The sequence below is a fragment of the Metopolophium dirhodum genome, chromosome 5 (genome assembly GCF_019925205.1).
Source record: "Metopolophium dirhodum isolate CAU chromosome 5, ASM1992520v1, whole genome shotgun sequence".
NCBI classification, from domain to species: Eukaryota; Metazoa; Arthropoda; class Insecta; order Hemiptera; family Aphididae; genus Metopolophium; species Metopolophium dirhodum.
The window spans coordinates 32,059,988-32,086,237 of record NC_083564.1 but is presented as its reverse complement, the minus strand read 5'-3'; the positions used below and the strand labels follow the sequence as shown (position 1 = coordinate 32,086,237).

Sequence of the window (26,250 nt, the reverse complement as noted above, 5' to 3'; positions counted from 1 at the left end):
GTCGGCGAGTCGTATATTATAATATATTATCATGGTTTGCTGTAGTCGTCCCCTTGCTAATTTGTGCACTCGTTACGTACAGTTTTATGTCACGACGTATACAGAACAATAACACGCTAGTGCAATAAAACATTACATTGTCAAGTAACGAATTACGCACGCCGGCTAAATTCTCTTGACAGTCGGTCGCGAACTGTGTGCATCAGCGCATTCGTGTTTCGTTTATTTGACGTTTGTTGTAAAAGTACAATACGCGTAGGCACCCTATATAATATTATACCTAGGTATACGCGTTGTGAGAGTGCGGTAGTAAACGCGTGTAAAGTGCCAGAGTGAAACAATTTTTTTTTTTTATGTTTTTTTGGGATGTGCGAGAGGAAATCAAATTCTAATGGCTCGTATTTTGGATACCGTTTTCTTAAATTTGGGTAAGAATCGAGTTTCGAATATATAATAGGAATACTATACTATACCTACCTAGCTTTTTCGAGCTTTCTGCGATTGGTTGAATGTTTTGAAAACATATTTTCAAGTACACCTGCGACGTTTGTCTATTTTCTAGTACGCATTTTGTAACCTTTTTTTTTTTTCCCGTTTGAACCGACAGCAGAGGAGGATCTGTGTGAACACTACTACTCCTCAAACGCATTTTGTAACCTGCAAGCTCAACCTTAACTATCTTTCTAATCATATTATAGGTATAAACATTTTAAACCAACAAATAGCATAGGTAATAATATATTCACACACACAGTCTACCTTTTTACGTCGCATGAATACACAATGTTTATACTTGTTGAGCAAGCATTAGAGGCTTGTATATTGTAATTCCTTTAAAATGTCGTTTGTTGTTTACCAAATTTATTTTAACGAATTTGAATTTAAAAAACTAAACGTTTTATTGAAAATCTTTTTTTGAGAAAAAAACAAAACAATATTATGTTGGCAAGTTATACTTCAAACAATTATTCAAATCGAGTAGGTGCATTAATGTATTATCTATAAATGTTGTTTAAGTATGGCAATGTTTATCGATAGAACTTGGCTATGTTTACGCAAGTAATAGATGAGTGCGTCCCAACTTCTATAATGTAACGGCAATATTAGCCTATACAATTTGGTTGTTTATTTGGCGATTGAAATTTTTCTCGTTTTAATTGATAGTAGAATCCAATTTATTGTTCTCGCTTTAATACGTTGTAATAATATTTTTTTTTGAACCATTCATCAGAATATTATACACGTCCGACCCGTTGCTGAGAATAATTTTGTCTGTCACGGCCCGTGGGATAGAGTAAAATTATATATAGATGATAGATCACGCATAAATGCACGACATTAAAAGCGACTGACCACGTCGTGTGGGTTCGCGTTTTACAATCAATTGAAATTACGAAAAAACTAAAATAATTTTTGACTCTATCCAATATATATTAATATAAATATGTGAAAAATACACCGTAATAAATTACTGCAATAAGTCGTTCGACTGCTCCTTTTTTCGACATGGCACGGACTACCAATTCGAACATGTCCGACGACCACGTACATCGGGAAACGGTCAAAATAAAATGGTATTATTTTATTTATCGTCCTCGTCGTCCTCGAATAATATGGTTTAGGGTAGATACCAGCTAACTGCAATGTCGCGATGACAACCTCGGGGAAAAGCGTTCAAATATGAATTTCTGTCATTATATTATTATTGTTATCATTGCACAACTCACCTATAGAGCGGCGTTATTGTGTTTAATGGGAAAATAATTGTATTTTGCATTGAACTAAATCAAATGTAAGTGGTCGATGTCCGGGGGGAAACTCCCCGGGTGTTAAAGGGAAGGGGAGAGCCCTTTATACGCGCTGAACGTTCCCACCACAATAATTATTTGAACTAATTATATAGGTAGGTATATTATAACTTTATCAGTACTAAAAAAATAACAATGAAAATAGTTAATATTTTATTTCCCGTTTCAATAATAACATGTAAAACCAAAATGTTTTATTTTAGGACGTATTCATTTGTACGGTTAATGAGTATATTATGACACCTCAAAAAAATATGAACTATTTCATTTTTAAAACACAAAAATTAATCACCATAAGAACATTAAAGTAAAATATAATTTTTCATTTACTGTACTATTACCCGACGTTGCCCGGAAAAAATTCTGATTGTTCAACTCCTTTTGGATGTAACACGATATGGAAGCAACGTCTTTTTAAGTGTAAATGATATTATATTTTAATGTATAGCAATCTTGGCCTGCGTTGTCCATGAGATTCGCAGCAGTATATTTTCAGGTAGGCAATCTACCTGTGGTAGATCGTGAACCCCGTGTGGTTTGTACGCAAGTGTATAATTTAACTCTAAAGAATCAAAGTTATACCGAGTTTGTCGTTTTTACTTATTTCAACCCATGGCAGATCAAAACAATCAATTAATACAAAATCCAGCTAACCTAACCTATATCCGTACTAGAATCCAATGAATAAAACCAAACATTCGTATGTATAGATAAAGAAGAAAAATAAAAAAACAAAACAATGTGAAAAATTGGTCCACTGAAACCGCAGTTTGAACTTGAGACATTCTATACTTATAAATACTTAGAAGTGCCACTGCGCCAACAGGCTCATTGCTTTAATTATTATACTTACTTTATTAAAACCAATAGCAACCATTTACTTTACAAACAAAAAATTCCACCGTAAATCTCAAAATCCCTGTTGAGCCCTAGCCCTGGTCGGACCTCTAATTTACCTTTTTTAGCCTATTTTCTTCTCAGAGGTCTAATCTATCTCTGTACCAAATTTCATCGTAATCGGTACAGCCGTTTAGGAATACATAAAGCACAGACAGACAAGCATTCATTTTTATATAATATGATTCGTATTCCGCCCTAATTCCCTAATGTTTATACATAAAAAACCATCATCTTTAGGTAACTGCGTATATATTACATTGTAATTTGTATTTATTTGTATTTATAATTTGTATACAGACACCACAGTATGAAAACAGCCATTTCCCTCCAAAAATGAGATACTGCGTCTTCTACTGATAATTTTCTTCTATCATGAAACTAAGAAATTGCCACCCTCTCATTAATTGAAATCGGTACATACCTATCATTTACTAGAAAAAAATATTCTTCTATATGACTTTAAGTACTGATAATAACATTTCTTCTTCTAAGCTTCAAATATGTAATATATGTATTTAAACTAAAAACCATTGTGATAAAATATCATATAGTAGATAATAAGTTTTTATTATAATTTAGAACTAAAAATAACTCAAAATTGAAATATGCGAAAAAAAATTAATGTACGATTATATTATTTAGAGTAAATAATAGGCTATAGACACTATTCTAGTTGAAAAAAACGCAATAAATGCTAAGTACCTAAATGGAAGGTTAGGATGGAAAATACATTTTTTTTGTAGGAAAATGAACAGAGAAGGAAAATGGCAATGTCTCATTTTTGCAGGAGGAAAATGGTACCGCCCAGCAGAATGCCCATGGGCAATAATTTATTATATCCGTCAAACGCGCTTGAGGACGGCTGCAGGGGTTGATGAGGCAATAGGCAGTCTAGTTACAGCAGTTGTCTCGGTGAAATGTGTCGTTCACGGTTCACAACAACAGTAATTTAGTTATAGTGAACAGCAGCAGCAGTAGTAGTAGTAGCAGCAACTATAGTAGCAGCACAGTATATACTGGAATATAATTAATAAACGAATAACATATTATGAGAATAAAAAATAGGTTGTTGTCGAATATTATAATCGAAAAACGGGTTGGAGATAAAACCATAAACAATAATTTCATGCGTGTGTCCGAGCCTGTATACCGCGTACCTCCAGCGGTATATTACATGAAACAATAATACAATAATATAAAAATATATGACGCGTGATATTATATTATTATTATAATTTATCGTATATATGACGACGGGGAATGCCGTTTTCATTGACCAAGAGATCGCCGACGCCTCGCCCAGGCCACACAATGAGCCTAGGTAGGTACTATTTTACTTCTCTCCGCTGTCGACTGTAAGTTGTATACGTGATGACCTGCACGATGTCGATTCCGTCCACTCGTACCTACCTAATAATATTATTATTACACTTTTTCGTTGCTCTGGCCGCTCACTCGTTTATTATTATCATCATCATCACCGCGATTATATTATGGCCCGCAGTCCCTCTCCCTCCCAACTACCCCGAAATGGTAAATACTCGGTCGGTCGTTTCTAACGGTTCGTCACGACAATAATAATACGTTTGGAGAAAGATGATATGACGCCGATGACGGCGACGATGACGATGCGGTCGAATGACGAGAATCGCGATCGCGCGATGACCGACTAATATTTGTAACTCTCTCAAACTAATCATAATAATGAGTCGACTAAAACGCGAAACCAGCCTCGACCGCTGCCGCATCCTCTCGTTCCAAATTGTTTTGACTCCGTGAGTCGTGATCCGTGATCGACCGAAATCGGTCCGGAAAAATCAGTGGCATCGTTTCACCGCTAATTACACTTGCGTAGATTGCAGTGTTGTTCCGTGAGATGGATATAAGCCAACGATACCCGTGAACTCGACCGCTTTGCTCGCAAAATCACTATGTGTATAATGTAGGTAGGTTATAACCGACATGAGAAACGATGTAAAGTGAACATTTTTATAATTTTAAATGTATATATAGGTAACACCATTATCTTTTTTTCTCATATTGGTTGTTTTTTCCATGCTGGCATAATAATATATAATGACTTAGTCAACTCTATGCAAAAAGCTACCAAGTAAATAACAAACAAAATCATTTTGAGTTATACAGATTCAAATTTATCAACATTTTCACTTAACTATTTTTTGCATGACACCGACAATTTATATTATATCACGCACACTCTTCACAATAAATTCTTAATAAGTTTCTCGCGCATCCCACCAAATGGCGCACTACTGACACGCATAATAATATATTTATGTGCATTGTGCATGAAAAATTCGAACACATTCGACCGTGTGTAGTTTGTCACTCGCATTTTCCATATAGTGTGTCCATAATTATCCTATCCGAAATTGTAAAATCATCTGAATGTTTTTAAAAATTATACTGATACCTTTAATGAATACAATTATAAAATACTTGCTACTTATACTTAATTATTCCGTTAATTAATTATTTAATAGTGAAATAACATAGTACATAATAGTACTTAACATAAGTATTTTAGGTATTTATTTGTATAATTAAATTATAATTAATAATTTGACTAACGATAGTGGTCAATTCTTGAATGGTGTCAGTCTTCTAACTAAAACAATACACACAGATAATAAAATATTTATTTCTTATCATACAAATGAAATGAAAAAATAATTAATACCTATATCGAATTTTTGAAAATTCGGGACCATTTAGAAAGGGGGACGCAGATTTAAAAAGCAGGTCAATCCCTCCTCCCCTAATGTGGGCCACCGTCACAATATTTTACCATCGTCGTAACTTAACTATGGCGGGGGGGGGGGGGGGGGGGCACTAGAGAGAGCTTAGCCATAGATGTTTCAGCACACCTATTAGTTTTTACTTTTTAGCCTATCCTGGTTAAAATCCAAATCCTTGCATCAAAAAAACTGTTATGGTTTCTACATGTGTTAAATAATTAATAATTATATATGTTTATAAGTTATAACATATTAATATTATGTATAAACTATTAACGAGTTTATTCATGAGGAGAATCGAAACATATAGGTACATGATTATGTCGACTACCTATGACCCAAAACAGATTCCGTGAACTACTGACTATAATAAATGTACAGAAACAGAATTATCTAACAAGATTTTAATATCGATATTGATATATTTTTATAAATACTTGAATCTAAACATAGGCGTGTACATAAGTAACGATATAATATAGGTATGTTATATTTATTTTATTATTTACATTCTGTCACGAATGACGGAGGGGGGGGCGCTTTTAGTGTATGGTTTATTTTCAATATTTATTTTACAAGACTGCCTGTCTGTGACCCCCCCCCCCCCCTTTCCCCACGGCTTTTTTCGAACAAGAGTTTTCGAGAATTCTACCTTTCCTGTAGGCTGTAACTATTAAAACCTATAGTAACGCACATGGGTACAATGTTTGTTTATTATAATATTATTATGTATTGCAGTATAATTATATGTGCAGTGTAGGTACCCACGTATAATGTATGCCGGTATTATGCGGCAATATATTTATATATATATAATATTATGATCGACGGTGACTATCCCGAATCAGCCGCGGTGAACGACATAGGTATAGGGTTTATATATAATATACGATCGCGTCAAGTGGTTCGCTTTATCGTAATCTAGGTCAAGGACGGTCGCGTCGGCAACGATAGTGTTTTCGATCCCGAGTATCTCTCCCTCTCACCGTCCGTCCGTCTCGCTCTTTCGCGCGTACATACAATTTTAACGGCGCACGCGCGTCTCGCCGCGTCGCACCCGTTCGCAGTTATCGGTGCGGCGCGGTGGCGGTGGTCAACAACGAGAATAATATGATAAATAATGTTCAGTCACCTACAACTGTGAGACATCGTTAACACACTACATGTGATTTTTTCTCTCCCTTTTTTCTAACAAACTGAACTCGTCGAGTCATCATTACAATGCCTAATATTAAAATTAAGGTTGAGAATTTGTAGAAAAATGCATTATTTTTATCTCACCGTAAGAACTGTGTAGCTTCCCTCAACACAAAGTTTGGATTATAGGTACCTTCTGCAGGCTACTAGTAAATTCAGTATTTAAACTTTTATATTGCAATTTTTTCCGTATTATTACTTTTTTCCGATATTTTTAATCATCTGCGTCAATTAAAACTTTTTACAAACATTTTATGAAGTATTTTTGATTTTTTTGTCTTATTAATATTGTACACATCTTGTACGCATATCGTACTTAATTAATAATATTTTTAATTTGAACCATTTCACGCTTGACAGAATTTTATATTTTTTAAATTATGATTTCCTAACTATAGCTATATGTACGGTGCACTACATTCTTTAAAATTTTAATGCATTTTTTGAGATTTTAAGTGCTTTTCTGAAAGTCTTTAATGCACTAAATTCACAGCACTATTTATAATATAATTATATTCAAGTATACAAAAATACTTACCATATTATACTGCAGTGAAAACTTTCGACAGATTTCGTGATTTGGTGGGGGGGGGGGGTTAACCACCCTAAAGTTTAGCGCCGAACTCACCCTGTACCTATTATAGACTTACATATAGGTCCTTAAACGTTTTAACAGAGAACGGCAAAAAATATTTCCATTAGTTTAGACGCATTATAATTAGATATACGTAAAAACACCCAACAGAACTGAATAGTATAAAACGTTATTTTACACAATACTATTAGGTAAACACACAATCTTAACTTGTTTTCGCAACGTATTTTTAAATTCCGCATATATTATACAGTCGATTTTTAAATACACATTAGTGATAGGTAGATACTATTTGGACGTATTTTATATTTTTAACGGAAATCGCGTATTTTTGTGTTTATTTTTTTTTTTTACCTGTTTGACCTCGATAAATCGTCTTTTTTACGATTTAAAAAAATAAAACTTTACCTTTAAGTAACTATACTGTGGCGTAGGTACCTATTTAAAATACAGCAGAATTTTTTTTATCGTAATGTGTAGGTATATACAGTTTTGAATATTGAATAATAATACAATTATTAAGATAATATAAAACTTTTTGTCCTTATTTTTATTTCCAAGTGTATTATATATTATTATTATATTGTAATAAGGTCATGAATGTTCGGGTCGTTTGGGACACATGTTGGTATAGCTTATGAACTTCCGGGCGGCCCTAAGACTATATTACAATAGTCGTCTCGTGTTTAAGTCGCACATAAATCGTATTCTCGCACTCGTCGGAGCGTTTCGCATAAAATTGATAATCGTTCGCTGCAATTTCGTTGGAAAATTGTACTCAGTCGTGTAGGTGCGCGTACCTATGTGTATTGTGTACCTATATAAATATAATGTATTGTGTAATAATACGTGTTCTCGCGGCCTAAATAGTTTGATAACACTCTCTCGTCTTCGTCATCATTTAAGGGTATTAAGTATATCAAACATTTCTATACAATTACTTAAGTTGAAGCTTTTTATCGGATACTCGTATATAGGCTTTATATTATTATGTAGGTACCACGCGAATTAATAACAATTTACGTAGTCGTTTATTATGTGATAATCTTTTTATCTCGAGTAACTCGTGTGTGCACATTTTGCCCGATCGTGAATTAATAATAATACAATGTGAATCGATTACACGTCGATTCAATAACACGTCCGATTTGAACGGTTTTTATTATTAATTAATATATATTTTATGTGCACACAATATAATATACATCGTAAATCACGGTACCCGATATATAATAACGGTAACGTTTATTATTATTATTATTATTGTAACCAACACACATCGTTAAATATTTACTTTGGAAATATTCGAACAATGACTATAATATAATATTTTAAACGGGGATAGGTTTTGTCCAATTATTTCTGAATAATCAAATTTTATCGAAATACGTGTTTCGGGTAAACGAAACTATTTCGTATAGTGTAAATTAATCTGTTCGAAAAACTTTGATAACCATAACACGTATAGCGAAATCGGTCGTACAAACGTCATACACGTAATTTAATACGTTATAAATATTATATTAATGCAGATACCGTTTTCAATTCGTTTTGGTATTCTCCAATAATTCATATATTATACTTACCTACAGGGTGATTCACCAAGCAGGATCACCTCTAAGTTCTTTCTTACTTATTAAATCATAATCGGACAATTTCTACCCAACATAAAATGTTGAGATAGATTAATATATTAATTAGTAATTACTTACTATAATTTTCAAATCATCATAGTACTATAATATTATACCTATATCTATAATCCTTTAGTACACAAAGTTAAATAACTCAAAAACTGTTATTTCGAATTTAGATAGATACATCAACATTTTTAAGAAAAACATCTGCTTCATAATTATATACAGTAAAAGAGAATGGTTCTCATTTGAAAAAAATGGCTTGTATTACCACAGGACACTCCTTAAATTATGTTAAAAATCTGAGTGTTTGAAAATACGATCCTTGAGTATACTTAGAAATTCCAAGAACCAGAACTTGACTAAATTAAATTTTAATGAATGAAAAAATGGGGGTGAGCATACTTAACGAATCACCCTGTGTATATAATGTGCATAGTATAAAATTTAAATACATATTATACGGTCTGTGTTAAAAGTTCTAAATATTATCATTTACATGGATAGCTATGAAAAATATGTTTTTTTTATCTATGTTCGGTCGTGTAAGCTCGTAACGTGAATATGAAAATTACATTGTTATACTAGGCTTATACACAATATATTATAATAAAATGTACGAGTTTTTATGACGAACAGTAATATTTTGAACGTAAAATCAACGCATAAACGACACAGTATAATAACAAGAAAACAATGTTTGTCCCTCCATAATCAACACCGCCGATAAAATAATTCGTAGGTATTTTGTTATTGTTATTATTATTATTTAACAAAAAAAACATATTATGTATGGAAACACGACTGACCTCAATAATGACGCCTCGAAACCGGCTGCATAGTATCGTAGGTCAAGACGACATTGTGTGTGACATCATCATACCCATAACTCACCATTATATCAACTACGACTGGTATACTTAGCTTCGTTCTTTACGATTATACTCGACACTCGTACGTTTATTTATTTATATATTGTATATTATGTCCGCCGACCGGTCGAGATAGAGAACCGCTGCACAGCTGTCCAGCGCGCGACGGCCGTAGTACAGCGTGGTGCAATATTATTATTATTATTATTATTATTATTATTATTATTACTGTATCACAATAATTCACAACTACGCTGATGTGACCGATTGTTCGAAATGTTATACGCTTCTACAACATATTATTATAGGTGGGCGTTGACTATATAGTTAAAAAGTTTGATTAAAGTCAAAAAGGTATTTATATTTTAAAACTTTTTTAATTTAACTAGTTCGTTAATATTTTTTGATTAACTTAATAACTTGACTAGTAAAATAATCCGTCGTAAAACTTAGCTTTAACAGTTCATTTAGAAAATAACACGTTTAGTTAATGTCATGTGCAATCAATGATAATATCTATACGACTGTTGTAAAAACTCATTAATTATATTATTTTTTGTTTATCGCTGTGTATCAATGGTTAAAATTGTTTGATAGGTAGTAATTTAGTTGACACAATCCACAAACGTGTAATTTTCTAAACCACTACAGCTATACCTAGGGTGGAATAAGAAAGGATAGTATAGACGTTTAGAATGCATTTTTGACAAAATATTTAGTTGTTATTCAAAATAGTTTAAATTTCCACAATAACTATGTAATTATTACGTGTGACCCAGTGAAGGTGGCGATTAAAAATGAAAAAATTAACTGGGTTATGTTAATACTTTAGTCTATGTTATAACTTTAAACTTTTAGAGTTGAATATTACATCGTTTGTTATGATGACTATTAACTTGTAGTTTAACGTTCTTAACGTTCTTAACACGTAACCGCACTATCTCAAGTTGATTGTTTTCATTAACTCGCTCACCTCTGCCTATACTGCTACTCGGCGCGTGTTTGCAGGTCGACGGATATAATAATATAGTCAAAGACGCCGTATAGTATGTAGTGATGAATAATGATTTAATAACGATTGAGGACGACCTTATCGTCGCATATTACCTATATATGTATGGGGTCAGTTATCGTGTGGATAACTGCAATCTTAATAGACATTATCAGCAGCAGTACTGTCGATGTACCTACGTAGGTATGTATATATGCATTTACGTATGTACCCATTGCGTAAACGTTTCTGTGTGTATACGAAATATAAATCACTTTGACTTGTTGCCGTATACACGTAAGTACGTTGGGTGGCGATTATTTTCCTTTAAAAATAAGATTATTTTTTTTTTTACCGACAGCAGACTTATCTATAATATGATATACCTAATAGTATAAAATACAACGCGCTCTGTTCATCATAAAATTCGATCAAGATTTGGTTACGATTGTTTTCCACGATTGTATTCTCGTAGGTATAATAATATTATCATCGTTACCATTCGCGTTTTTCTATAAAAATTTAAAATCCACGTTATAGGTAAGTACGCACGGTGAAAGGATATTTCATATTATTATTATTACGATGATGGGTAGTAAAGACCTGTATAACAGACGTGTGCGGACACACGATATAATATTAAACTTCCTTCGTACACACGTCGTGCGAGTCGTGGGTAAAAAAAATATTTATTATTTAATCGTTATATTACACAATTCTTATTTTTCTTCTTCTAAAACAATCGTAGCGGTTATATTCTATTAATTTTCTGCATAATATTATAATTATTATGTGTACACGATGAGAGTGTAAGTGAACGCTTCTCCGTAGCACGAGTGTGGTCGAAATTGACTGTCGACTGTATTTAAAACGTCCCGGGGTTATTTATTATACAACTATCGTTTCCAATTTGTTTATTTTTTTTTAAACGCGTTTTTTTACGAAACACTCTTGTGAGAACGGCGCGTAAGGCGCAAAGACAAACACTACCTAAATGCACGTGTTGAATGGTAAACAAAATTCGTAGTTTACATTAAATGAGAATAGCACAATAGTATATAATGTTAATATTATTATATTATATGCTAGGTATAATAGTCGTCCGCAAATATTTTTTGGCAGAGTTTTAGTAGTCACATATATTTTATTTATACTATACTTATGATTTAAACACAAATGTTATCCCAACGACATTTTTCCTTCTCCGATCCCTTGTCATTAGTTAAGTAAGCTTGGGTAATTCCTACTTTATTTTATCTTAAAAAAAATACTAAACACATAAATTAATAATAATTATCAAAGTATAGTATATATATTTATTATTAATAATATTATAATTTATTTAGGTAAAATAAATTGATAATCAAAGTCCATAATATATATATTGTATAAATGCATAATATACACAATAGTTAATTTAATTATTAGATAATTGTACATTTTACGATATGATAAAAACCACAGAAAATATATACTATTCTGTAATAAATTACCGGGATAGCTGATGACTGCAGTTGTTGGTATGCAATAAATAATAATAGTGCATCTTATTATTGTATAAACTACAGTTAACATCAATTTCAGGGCATGTTTTTGCTGCCCAATAAAAATTTATTAAATTGTCTGTAAGTTGTCTATGATAAATATGCTTGGAAAAAAATAGCAGGGCAGTCGACTTCCTACACTGACGAGTGACGAGTGACTACCCCTAACCTTGCCCTATGATGGTTAGGTAGGTATATTATAATGCACTTACAGCCAACGCACACAATGTGCTCTTGACGCGATGCATAATGTACCTATGCCTACTTCTGCGTTTGATGCTCATTACACGATGCCTTTTTTGAACATACATACAGTAACCGGTTTAAAGGTGGTATAGCTTCTGACGGAAATTCCGACTGCACAAGGCCTATAACTCCAACGTAATGTATATATATAATCGACAGTATCATCCACTATGCACTATAATATCACTATATAATACCACTATCTGAGAAATGTTCATCACCGTGAGGTATTTTATCAACAACAATATTATATAAACAATCGCACTACCCTATAATAGATACGCATTGCGTCGTACACGATTCAAATGAAAGTTTAAATTACCGGTTGCGTTTGTCTTTTAAAATATTTTATTTATATTCAAAAATTAAATCAATAATTTTATTTTACTCGTTATACTTAATAAACATAACGATCGGTCAAGTGAAATATAGTTATTTTGAAAATACAAAATATACCTACTATGTAGGCATAGTTAAATAAACAATATACACTTATAAGTGTACCTATAATATAATATTTATGATAATATATAATACACGGACCTCTGTGGAGTTTGAAAGTTTTTCCACGTTATTGCATAACATTTGGAGAGTTACCTAACACTTTCATCTTCGAAACAATCGCATTAATAGATTTTTAAATAAGTTTAAATCAATATTTATATGCGTAATATCGTGCCTATTGTGATTATGTATATTGTTCACGCGATATACGTGTATATAATATTAGATGTATAAAACATTTAAACGTATAATGATTAAAGGTATTTGGTTATTATTATTCTTTTCGTTATATTTCGACAGTCATCGCTTCTTTTAAAGACAAAACAAAATCCGTACAAATTAAAGTGTATTGTGCGCCAGTTCTTTATGTCAAATTGTTGTTTAACTCGCGCGCGCGTTAAAGCATTTGATACAGGAACCTACCTATAATACGAGTCGGATAGGTCGCTGCAGTTTTATATATATATATAGTCACTCGTCGAACATGCGACAAGCTGAACAAATAAAGGCGAAAGAAGTATAATACAGAGCATACTGTATAATATTGCCTATATATATATTGGTAGGTAGGTATATATTATATTTGTGTATTTAATCTGTGTTAGAACAAAAATGTGGCTGCACATATAATTATTATATAGGTACCTATAATTATAGGTAGGTAATCGTATAAAATTGCATTCCAGGTCTGTCTTAATTTAAAAAAAAAAAAAAATAGTATAAACTGTAATAATAATTGAAATAATTAAAACACACGTTTAAGCGTTTACACACAATGGCGGGTATAAAGAATTTTATCATCAGCTGTGCATTCTCGATTGCATGCGCAGTCCTTTTGTTCGCGTCAGCCCTCGAAACGATTTATCAGCTTTTATACATTATATGCACCCGTGATACACCTATTATGTATATCTATAAAATATAACACTGCGTTTAATAATCAGCAGATCATGCGGTGCGTTCGTTATACTATACGTAAGTGCGTAATAAGTATACAAGTACTTACCATATACTTTACACGAACGTTTTTTTCGGCAGAAGAACTTTTCAGAACGGGATATAAAGACCGTTCGATTATAATTTATAATATATAAAAAGAAACTAAAGTGACATTTTTTAAAAATCGAGTATTATGTATAATATGGTACACGTGTAACATCGTTCAAAATATTTTAACTTCGCAACGGCATGATTTCTTTATTGTGGCTATCTATATATATATGGCACGGGTTGAATAAAAAGTCAAAGGTGACAAATGACAATATACATATCATAGGTATACCAAAAAAACAAATTCGGTTTTATATAAATCTCAGAAAATGTGACTTCATGCGCTTTTTATTAAAACGTAGGTTTATTTTTTTCAGTGTAGAATCCTAGGGTATATTTCCAAGAGAGAGGGAAGGAACTCTATAGATGTATACCTATACCTACATATATTATTATTATGGGCATATACCAGCTGCTCTCAAAGTTACCCTACTTTTATACCGATTCCCACCCGAATTACATTGAGAAAAATGCTCCATTTGCAGCCCAGTGTAAGTAAACATAGTGTAAGTATATACACAATACCACACCGGGCGTAAAATAGGGGAAGTAAATATGTGACGACACGTCGTCGTTGACGCGGCTATAGTATTAGCGTTAAATAATGAAAATTAAAAAAAAATTTACATAATATTATATAGGAATAAATAAAAATATTTTCAATGATTATAATAAGCGTTATGTACAATGAAATTTAACAAAGAAGAAGTTGACAAAAAATATTGTCGCGTCTAAACTTGTACCCATGTTGGTAAAATGTCCCTCTTTGTACCAGGTGTGCTATTTTACGTTGAGGGAAATATTTAGGTTCATTCAGTTGAGTGCAACTGATATTTTTTATGAAAATATTTACATATCAACGCCAAAATTTAAACAAGTAGTTTTTGAGTTATTTATCTTTGGTTACTAAGGATAATAGGTCTTTATAATGGGTTTGAACTCATTTGAAAAATAGAAGTTTGTACCACCACAAGACACCCCTTAATTAGTAATATGAGACAATTCAAGAATTTAAAAATATGGTTTTTGACTAGGTATATTTAAAATTCTAAAAGTCAAAATTTGTATAATTTATTATTAAATTTAAAAACGGGGGTGAACAGCACTTCGTGAATCACCTTGTGTATAATAAAGCAGAGTCTTATATATAGTTACTAAGCCAAGGTGCTCCGAAATTTAATAAACCACGTGATAGATTATATCATATAATATATATCGAAGAGAAGTTGAAGAACAAGGCGGACTATATAACTGCAGTATACTCTTACTCGCACATATATATATCAAGGTATGGACGTGGAGAGCCGGAGCAAAGTTTATGGCCCCGAAAGGCTTACGAAGCCTGTTAATAATTTCACGGATTTCCTCAGTCGGAAATTTACCTCACCGAAGAACACACCACCGCGGAGGAGTTTCGAGCACAACGAGCAGCCACCACAGATTTATATATATTATATTAGGTAGTTATTATTATTACTATTATAAATCCCGATGCCCGCGCGTACATAACGGAGGTGATTGAAAGTCATCCCCCTAACTCATTTGATTTCTGCCATTATTTTTCTGTACAGATTTCGTCGATATAATGTATAATATTATGCTACAAAAAATTTCTTATAGGAAAAACTTCTACGACACGTAAAATTATCAGATTGCGGTAGTTTCTATTTTATTTCAAAGATTTAGACTCTGATTTTAAAAACTCAAATTTCAGAAAAATGTTTGTAAATAACAAATTTTTGAATATTTTGAAATATATTTTTTTAGCGACGTTTATATAAAAATCGGAGAAAATGCAAAAACGTAAATAGTTTTTTAATTTAAAATAACAAAAAAAATATGAACAAATTCCTATCTATTCTACGAGGCGTATCTTCCTGTAAATTCATTTTTTATCGATAGAATGGATTGATTTTATTTTTCCTTACGGCCTATCATACTAATATATACTGTCACCACTTCACGTAACTAGAATTTACCCAAATGTTTGCCCTTATGCCCTGATTATTAGCAGATAGTACTACTGTAGACACTTAGAAGGTGAATTTTTCATTTAAAATACTGTAGTTACAATATAAAATGCTGCCTATTTTTTTTTTATTTGTTGTTTTTTCAGTTGAAAAACCAAATTATAAAAAAATGTTTCAATTAAAACATAATATAGATAAGTAAGTTGTCTACTCTTGTAAATGAATTCAATCAGTTTTCAAAATTAAAATTCGTTCAACCTAAGTTCTACAATTTTTTTCAGACAATTAGACCTAAAAACAACCTTTTTGTATAGCGACTGTTCTCTTGCAGGAATATTTGTTTTCTCTCTCTCTCTCTGATCCACACCCATCAAACATAGATTATAAAATAAATTCACGTAAAATCGTTTTTTTTTTATTCTATTGGAGTAAAATCACTATCACGAAAATTAAAGAGGATAATATTTTGAAGAGTTTGACATGATATCGGTTTTATATTATTATTTTACTTTGTAATCGACTTAAAAAAAAAAATTGTTGTAAAATGTAAATTTAAATGAACATAAAATTGTTTCGAGAGTATTCTATATAGTTATTATTATATAGTTTCTCATTATGTCACATACCCTCGACAGTGTTATTTTCTAAAATTGTTTTAATGGCGGTTGTTTTACCCCAACACACAGTGAAAAACACGAAAATAAATGATTTCGAGTGAACGCATTTTGTATCTATACCTATAATATGTCGCACACGGGCGCGGAGACAGCAGAAAACGAACTGCGCTTGCCGACATCCTTTTAATATAACATTATTATTATTATTATGCGGTGCACGTCATAATTCACGTGCATATACCTAATATTATATATTATTATTATTATTATTATAGTTACGTCGAGTAGGTGATGCGCGAATATATATTACAATACGTGCTATGTGAAGTATACCGCGAGTTGTATAGTGTTATATTCTCTCCGTATAATCGCGTGTTCGACCGCGAACGCATAAGTGCGCACGGCATAATAATATAATACATTATTGTATCTGGTTTCGTGTTAATCTCGTGTATACCGTGGTATACCATTGAAGTACCTATATGTGTACACCCGACAGCCGCTCAGTCGCGCGAGAGTGTGGTGACTGGTGAATGGTTCGTGAATAATTACGCTTTTTAACCAGGACCAGATTAAATGAAAATATTCATTTAATCTGTGCCAGGACTATAAGAATTATTAGGATTTATCATTGATACATAGGTGCTAGATTGGAGTTCTTTATTCCGGCATAATTTTTTGAATTCGGTCCACAGTAACGCCCACTGATTGCCTCATATACTCACAAAATTGATCTATTTTTTCTTTAGAACGTTTAAAGTATACCTACTCAATACTCATAGAATATGTCATAATATTGCTTGTTTTTATTCCATAAAACCAATATAATACGATGGGGTTATATAGTGGTTGAGATGAAAAAACGCAAAGTCGATTAAAATTGTTATAAGAGTCTATTCGAGAGTAAGACATACAGGAATTATTAGAAGATTTTATATAGAAGATTCTTCACTTTCACTGTCATGGATGCTTTGGTGGAAATTATTAGTAATAATTTCATTGTATATTTTAGCATATTTTTATTTATTTAGCATATGAAAATTATCGCACGCTATGCATAATATTATCTTATGATTTTTAATTGCAAATATTAATCCTAGAGACGAATATAATAGACTTACCTATATATTATTATGAATATTATATTGCTGATCAGTTTGCTCGATTGTGTGTGCAAAATATAAAAAATATTATATACACTATAATAATATTATATTATAATACGTCTATGGGTACTTCTAAACGTTGTGTACAGTGAAGCGTGCAGTGTGTACGAACGATGCACTTGAAGTATTTACACTTAATTTTCTCGGCCGGCTCCTGCTGGCGCCCGATGTAGGTGTACCTATATACATTATATATTTATATTATATAGGTATTATGTACCATACGTACAACCGCTGCCGTAATGTATATTAACATTGCATCAGTGATCGGTGTAATGTAATATTATTATTACTGTTGTTGTTGACTTGTGTGTGTGTGTGTGTCTGTATTATCGCGACGAACTGTTGTACAGGTACACCGCTTTGGTGTGGCTGCGAGGTTACCGCTACGGATAATATAACAACCGTGACCGCGAATAATGAAAACAATATTATAATACTATACCGCTCGCGCGCAGACTTGTAGACGGATAAATAATATATATCACTCTGTATGATTTACTAAGCAAGCTCGCCCCTTTTTACTCCCTATAATAATGAATTTATTCAAATCCCCGATTTTTGGAATTTTCAAGCACCTATATTCAAAGGCTTTTTTTTTTCAAATACTTGAGATTTTTTTCTTCAAATGATGACGAGTGTCCTGTGGAGATACAAACTTCTGTATTTGAAATTTTTTGAAAATATTGTTGTATCCAAATCAAGGATTGGTTTCAAAGTTAGGTATTGAAATGTTTATACTAAGGATAATTGTCATATTTTGTCCTCATAAATGGTTTTACACAAATATAAAATATAAATGTGATAATTAATCGAGTACTTACTATACTCAGATAATTTTCACAAATTATAGAATGCTAATATACCTGTACTACAATTTTTATATCGACGTTAATGCATAAACCCACATATTTAACCTATTATCTTGCGGACTATATTATCATCCTCGATGGGTACTAGGTACAGTGTACACTGCAGTGTTTGATAACTCGGAAACTACTTGTTCAAATATATATTTAGATACATCGAAATTACCAAAAATAAAATCATCTGCTAAATATTTTACAGTAAAAAAAAGGTATATTTCGTTTGGAAAACAAAAGTTTGTGCGCTTCAAGACACTCAGTATATTATGTTGATAAATGATAATCTATATGAGTAATTGAAAATGTGGTATTTGAGTGCACTCAAAAGTTGCGAAAATTAGAATTCGAATAGGAATGCATTATCAAAGTAAAAAAGGCCGGGGGGGGGGGGGCGAGCGTGCTTGATGAATCACCCTGTATAATATATTTGTATTATATTCGAACACGCCAATGTGCCGCCGCCGTATACTTATATACTATATTTATATTATTATAATAATATTCTTGCCGTCGTCGCTGTCGTAGATTTCTAAAGATCGCATTGTATAATGTCTTTGATCGCGGCGCTTTTCGCCGTATCTCCTCTCCTCCGTGTAAAAACTATATATATTATTATATTTATATGTAGACGAATATAATAATAATATATTCGTATCTGATGAAAAATATAAAACTCAAACGTCGGAGTGGAAAATATATATACACGAGAAATAAATGAACGGTATACCCTGCGCGTATATTATGTACATCGAATATATTTTTACGAACATTATACTTTATTATTATAAGTCGTGTGAATATATACCGAAATCTAAATTCGAATGTTAACCTCTTTTTCTTCTCTCGAACCGTTTCGTCATTATCTATTCACCCGTTCGGTGTCCACGGAACCGTAACATTAATCTTAAATCATATATATTTTCAAACCGTATAAGGTTATAATTATTATTATAATATATATTAATAAATGTATGTATTTAGTACATAAATATATTTATAGGTGTGTAAGCTATCATTAAAATCAAATTTTTTCAAGGTTTTTTTATTTAACCCCGTTTGTGGGACACTTTAACTCTATTGACTTTTGAGGGTGTTCATTGCTCGCAATTGTTCAATACTACCTATATATTATAATTCAATGTTAAAAGTTCATTAAAATATTTCCACAGCCCATTTTACTAGGTATAAAGTTTCGGATTTTCCGGTTTTTGTTATTTAAAAAAAATATATGTTTTTGTTATCTACCGAATGAAATTAAATTAATGCAATCAAACGCAATGCTATTATAGTTGTATGGGTTCTGGTGGAAATGTCGATTACCTAAACTGAAAAATACAAACATAATATACATAATCTATGCAACCAATAATATTATATGTTTTGTATCAGACAATATTGCGTTAAGTATGCAACTCTTAACTACTATAGCTACTATGAAAATAATGTTGCGTCTATATAGGTACTAACATCGATTCATTGAATCGTAATTTACTTATTACTGTTTTTTATTCAATGTTATGTATTTGCGAAATAATAACTATAATTATTATTAACGGTTTAACTATTGCTTTTGATGCGAATTTAAATGATCATATTATTTAAAAGATAATTAGTATTCATATTATTTATTTTGTTACCAATTTCTTATATTAATAACAAAAAAAAATAGTAACACCTCAAATTTTTAACTTGCAAGAGTGTTTTGTTTTTAATAAGATTGGTTGCGAAATAGCAGTGGTACTCAACCAATAGCCTGACCTGGTAGAGGCCATATTATATACTTTAAATAATAATTGATGGATCGTGATCGATAAAAAAGGATAAAATACGTGCTCTAATATATAGGTAGGAGGTATACTCATATAAAATTTAAATTTTACGATATTCGTTCAACGTTTGAAAATATCAAACTCTGATATGCTGATGGTTGACAGCTGTAGTAGATCTATACGATATTATAATTAATTAATGGTAAACATTATATACGTGTGGAATCAATAATGTTATGGTTGTTACTAATATAATTCAACGATTCCGTCCGTGAGAACGGCGCAACGTTTCAATCGCGCGTTGATGCAATGCCGCAGTGGTGTTTTCGTCATTTATTTTTCTTTGGTTCCTATTTCTGATATTCGTTTGTTACCGTCTCACAATATACAATTATAACGTTAAAGCAATACACAATTATAACGTTAAAGCAATACACAATTAGAGCATTGTGTTTTTTTCCCCGCATTGTTTTAATTATTATTGTTATTATATAGAGTCCCGAGTCGTCGGGGAGTGTTCCGTTGCCCATCTGCAGCAATGTTTATCGAACCTATATATTATATTTAATTAAATCTAGAAAAACGCCAACCTTTTTTTTTTTTTTAATAAGATTTATGGGCATTTTTTTTTTTATCTCTTTTGCTCGTTTAACTGCAAAAATATAATTTAGTTGTTCAAAACTAGGCACTATCTTCTACAAACTGAAATCAGAATTGTAGCTATACTTAAATCAACGCGCGAACAGATCAATCATACCAATACAATATTACGTAATATGTATAACGATTCATTGTACATTTAAATCCCTCAATTGTTCGATATTTTTTTTAATAGTTGTGCATATAAGTATTATTATTAATTACTCACATTTTTTTATTGACCTTGGAAATAATTATCTTATACGCCCATCTATAGCCATTTAAATTATAACTATAATATTATAATATTACGATATAGATATACCAATACATATACAGATTTTGATATATATCATATAAAACCTCTTTTTTTCCATTTATTTTATTCATAAAACTTAAATCAAAATCAAACAATTTGTAAACGCCAGTGCGTTGTATGTATTTGAACTGGTCATGTACCCAAAACCTTCAACATTATTCACATGCCCGTGAAAACGTTTTGATTTTCATTACGATATACCTATAAACATTATATATATTGTATTGGTATTTACGTTTTAAATGCGTATAGTATACAATATTAGTACCTACACATTGTTGCTAATTTAATCTCAATCCGCATTTATTTTATAAGTGTACCTACATCATCAATTAGTAATTTGGTATTTATTTCGTTTTTTATTTGATTCGCACTTCAAATGGTGCAAACATCATAATAATATGACTAACAATAGTACCATTATATTATTTGTAAAATGACCAGTTAATGATTCATGATGATATGATATTATATTGATGTCATATTGTCATTAGGTACCTATATATTTTTTATATAATATTTTATTAGGTAATATTTTATATTAGCTGGATTAACTCCGAACGGTCGGTGAACAAACATTGAAATGCATATTATTTTGAATTTTGTCAAGGATCGCATCGTAAAATCATTTAACGGTTTACTTAAAATGTTAATGGAAGTCGACAGTGTGTTACTATGTCGTGCATTTATTATAATGGCAAACAACACAGGTCATAAATTGCGTTTTATGCGCTCCTATATCGATGATGGTTGAAAACGAGTTTAATCTGAGGCGGAAATACTTGTAATAGTCATCAGCTGTTGGCTGTATAATATTTTTCTAATTAAATATTTGTTTTTTGTTCAAATATCGTGTTGAATATTATATAGGTACGACACAATATTAAAATAAATATATACATATTTATATATACGTAGCATTTTAGCTGTGAATTGTAAAACATTTACGACTACACCTATACATACCGCGACGTATAAGGTAGCTTTAAATTTCGCTCGGTACGGTTAGATACGGTTTCCGGATAAAACGACGATTATATAATAATAATTAACGAATACTAGGAAAACAGAAACGATTGTAATTCTCGAACCGTAATTATTGTTATGATGATTATTATGTATATAATATGAAAGCATCACACGAGCCCGGCGGAAGGTGGCGGCACAAACTATTAAATCCTCTCGAGGCACAGTATTTTTTTTTTGACATCCGACCCACGACCAGACTAAAAAAAAGGTAATAATATAATATTATACTCGCATTACTAACCACAAACATTTACTTCCGACTTTCGCCTTCCGCGAGGAGCCTATACCGAATAATTTTTCTTCACCGCCCGCCATAATTAATCATCTACAATATTGCTCCAAAAATGTCTAGTAATAGTCTACGAGTTTACCATACAGTATAATTATTTAAGGACCTATGACCTTTACCGGTTACTAGGATCTGCCATACCTACCATAATTTTTTTTTTTTTGTTGGGGGGAGAGAAAATGCTCTTCCTGCTCCCAGAGATTTGCGCCCACGGCCTCGTCCGCCACCCTACCAAGTCTCGAATCTCGGGGAGAGCTCGTAGTGCGTAAATTGTATAAATTACAAGTTTGCAGAACTCGGCAGATTTGGTCGTCGACCTGCGCCAAAGACGGACGTGGGATAATACCACAGATTATAATATAAACTGTGATGGTACTACTTACCTGCTATACCAACGGCGGTAATCGTGACGTTTTCAGAATAACGTCATTGAGCACACGTCGTGGTGGTCAGCTGAGCGTATTATCATATTAATATTACGGCGATTCGAAACCGAATAATAATAATAATAATAATATTTTGATTATTTAATAATATCTATCGTTGTCGCTGCGCACTTGTCGGCGATTTTCGCTTGATGTCCCGTTGTAGTGACGTATTTACTGTGCGAGTCGTCGGTTCGCCGCTTGCAAGGATGATAATAATATGTAATAATAATAATAATAATACCTATTACGATCATTATAAAATAATATGTCGTCGTCGTCCGCGTGTTAGGATGATACACCGTAATAATATTATGCCGTATATGTTGTAAGAACGTTGTGATGCACGTGGTAGATGCCACTCGGAATGTACGCGGCGATGAGCTTTTTCTAGGTCGGTCACATTAATCCCCAGGATGGCAGTCCTACGTTTGGTATTATTATTATTGTTTTTTACTAGGTCATTATTCGACCCATAGTTCTACGAACTCGAACGATTACCTACCGTTTTTTTTATTCATTCTTAAAACAATTTTCTACGATTTTTCACATAGTTTACCTAATAATTGGCTAATTATTTTCAATACAATTAAATTACTATTATATACGTATAACAATGCTGGCCGCACGTATCCTTTTTCGTCCTTATATCAATGTACAACGCACAATGATGGTTTTTCCAAGGAAAACGGCATGGCGTTTTCAATGTATTTATATTTTATAATAATAATAATTACCTGCAGCGTTGTACGTACATAATAAAATAAAATGCGAATTAACTGTGCATAATATAATAGGCACGCATACCTATTGCTGTATGTGCTGTGTACATACGAATCGTTTTAGATTTCTATGGTGTGGGTACCTATGCGGTGTACCATGTATAGTACGAAATATATAATATAATATTTAACACACACACATCATTATCATATCGTAATACATGAGATTCGCAAGGTCACGAGTATAGCTCAGATATATAGGTATTTGATATAATTTTTTTTTTTGAATACCCGTCGGCGCAGTTTAAATACCGATTAATTTGTACCTCTACATTCGTCTAATCGTCGTCGTCAATATATTACAATGTAGGTACTCGATATAATAATAATTTATAACCGCACAATGTCGATCAGGAAACGTCGCTATACTATTCAATTCCGCTGTATATTATCATATTATTGCCTTGGCGTGTGCTTTCCCCGACGCCGTCTGTATAATAATATAATATGTATCATTATATTAGGTATGCAGAACATGGAATTTTTTTTGTCTTGCGCCTCGAACCGGGTGTCATAGTTTATGGCTATTACCCACCTTTTTCACAATTCGGATTTTTTTTTTCATCCTCATAAAACTAGAAGAATGAAATCGTACAATTCCTGCAGGATTATACCGTCGCGTATTATGAGTGCTATGTGTATATCGTGTCGGGTTAGGTTTGTTCGCGACGAAAAGAAAATTTACACGTAAGTTGTCCGATCGGCGTTCACTGCAACACCTATATATAACTCGACGATTTCTGTTTTATGAAACACGTGCGTATTGGTATAGACGGTAGTAGGTATAGGTATATACCGGGTGATCCGTTTAACGTAAGACACTCATTATTTCAGAAAATATTTTTCGTCACATAATTTGAAGTCGTTACAAACAACATTTTTTGGTGATACCACACCTTCGTTTTTAATTTCATATTCCCATGCACAAATTATTCGGAGTACCTATATCCATAAAAATCAAATTTCGGACGAGTAGGTATAGTGTATTAGTTATAATTTATAAGTATTTAAAGTTTCGATGAGTTGAATATAGGGATGACCTACTTCTCTCGTATAGCTATCATAAACTACTGGTCCAAAATTTGATTTTTATACATCAAAGTACCTACTTCGAAAAATATTCTGCTCTGGAATAAAGAACTAACAGTGTATGCCGCCATTAAAAAAAGTAAACATTTTAAAAATTATAACGATAAAAAATTAAAGTATTATAATATATTTTTTTTAGGAAAACGTTGTTTTTCAACAACTTAAAATTATGTAAAAATGATTTTTTTTTTTTTGCTACATTATTAATTTATTTATACAATCCGTAAATTAATTTTTTTACAATAAGTACAAGCGCTGTGAGAGTTGATTGGTTGGAGGCTTGAAAGAAGAATACATCCAGTGATGGAACTTCTTGAGAAAAAAAATGATTTTCAAAAAACATTAATATTATAGTTTGTAACGATAGTGTCTTACGTTAAATGGATCACCCGATGTATGTGTGTTACACATAGGAACATATACATATTATAATGTCTTGGAGCATTCAAGGACTGGAAGTCAATAGCGTCCGGTTCTTATAAATATATAATATAATATAATACGCAGATGCATAATAATATCATTATAAACAACCGAAATAATTATTGGTGTAACTGCAGTTACGGAAATGTAATTATATACACCGGCGTGGCGCACTGGCGCCCGTGTGTATAATGCTGCAGATGATTAGTGTCTGTCCAAATCAATTTTTCGTCTTTCCGACGTCAATGTGTAAAATTAAAATGTAAAAAACAAAAAAACCCATTATAGGACACGATTTCCAATCGTATATTATTAATGTTATATCGTACTATCATGCCTTGCTGCAATGTCCGCATGATACGCATATTATTATATAATATATTAAACCTACGATATTCGTATACACACGCGCATACTTCCATCTGTATAATAACACTATATTATACTGGGTGATCCATACAACTTCAGACACTGATTATTTCGAAAACAATTAACGTTGTTGAAAATGTTTTTTAAATTTTAAGTCGCTAAAAACGATTTTTTTTCTATTTTTTATATCGGTAATTATTTTTTTTTTACTTTTTTAACGGCATTTTTAATTCCTTATTCAAAAGTAGAATACATTTGTTAGAGTACCTACTTCAACGTTTAAAAATCGGAGAGTAGTTCATGAATTATATGTATAGGTAAGCTAGTGTTAAAATGTTTGATACGAGGAATGGAATGGTACAGTGGTGTACCCCGAAAAATATTGGTCCACTACT

The 26,250-nt window shown here is 31.9% G+C and overlaps 1 protein-coding gene across 7 annotated transcripts in view; it reads left to right on the top strand.

The window, feature by feature from the left end:
- LOC132944546 (oxidation resistance protein 1) overlaps nucleotides 1–26,250 on the top strand; it is a 187,332-nt gene that overhangs the window by 71,409 nt on the left and 89,673 nt on the right. The window contains exon 1 of one of the 7 annotated variants that reach the window (XM_061013968.1): nucleotides 270–428. The exons of the other annotated variants lie outside the window; for them this stretch is intronic. Within the exon in view, the coding sequence (XP_060869951.1) occupies nucleotides 367–428 (62 nt within the window). The 5' untranslated portion in view covers nucleotides 270–366. Of the gene's footprint in view, nucleotides 1–269; nucleotides 429–26,250 lie in introns of those variants that run through there. 7 annotated transcript variants of the gene reach the window in all.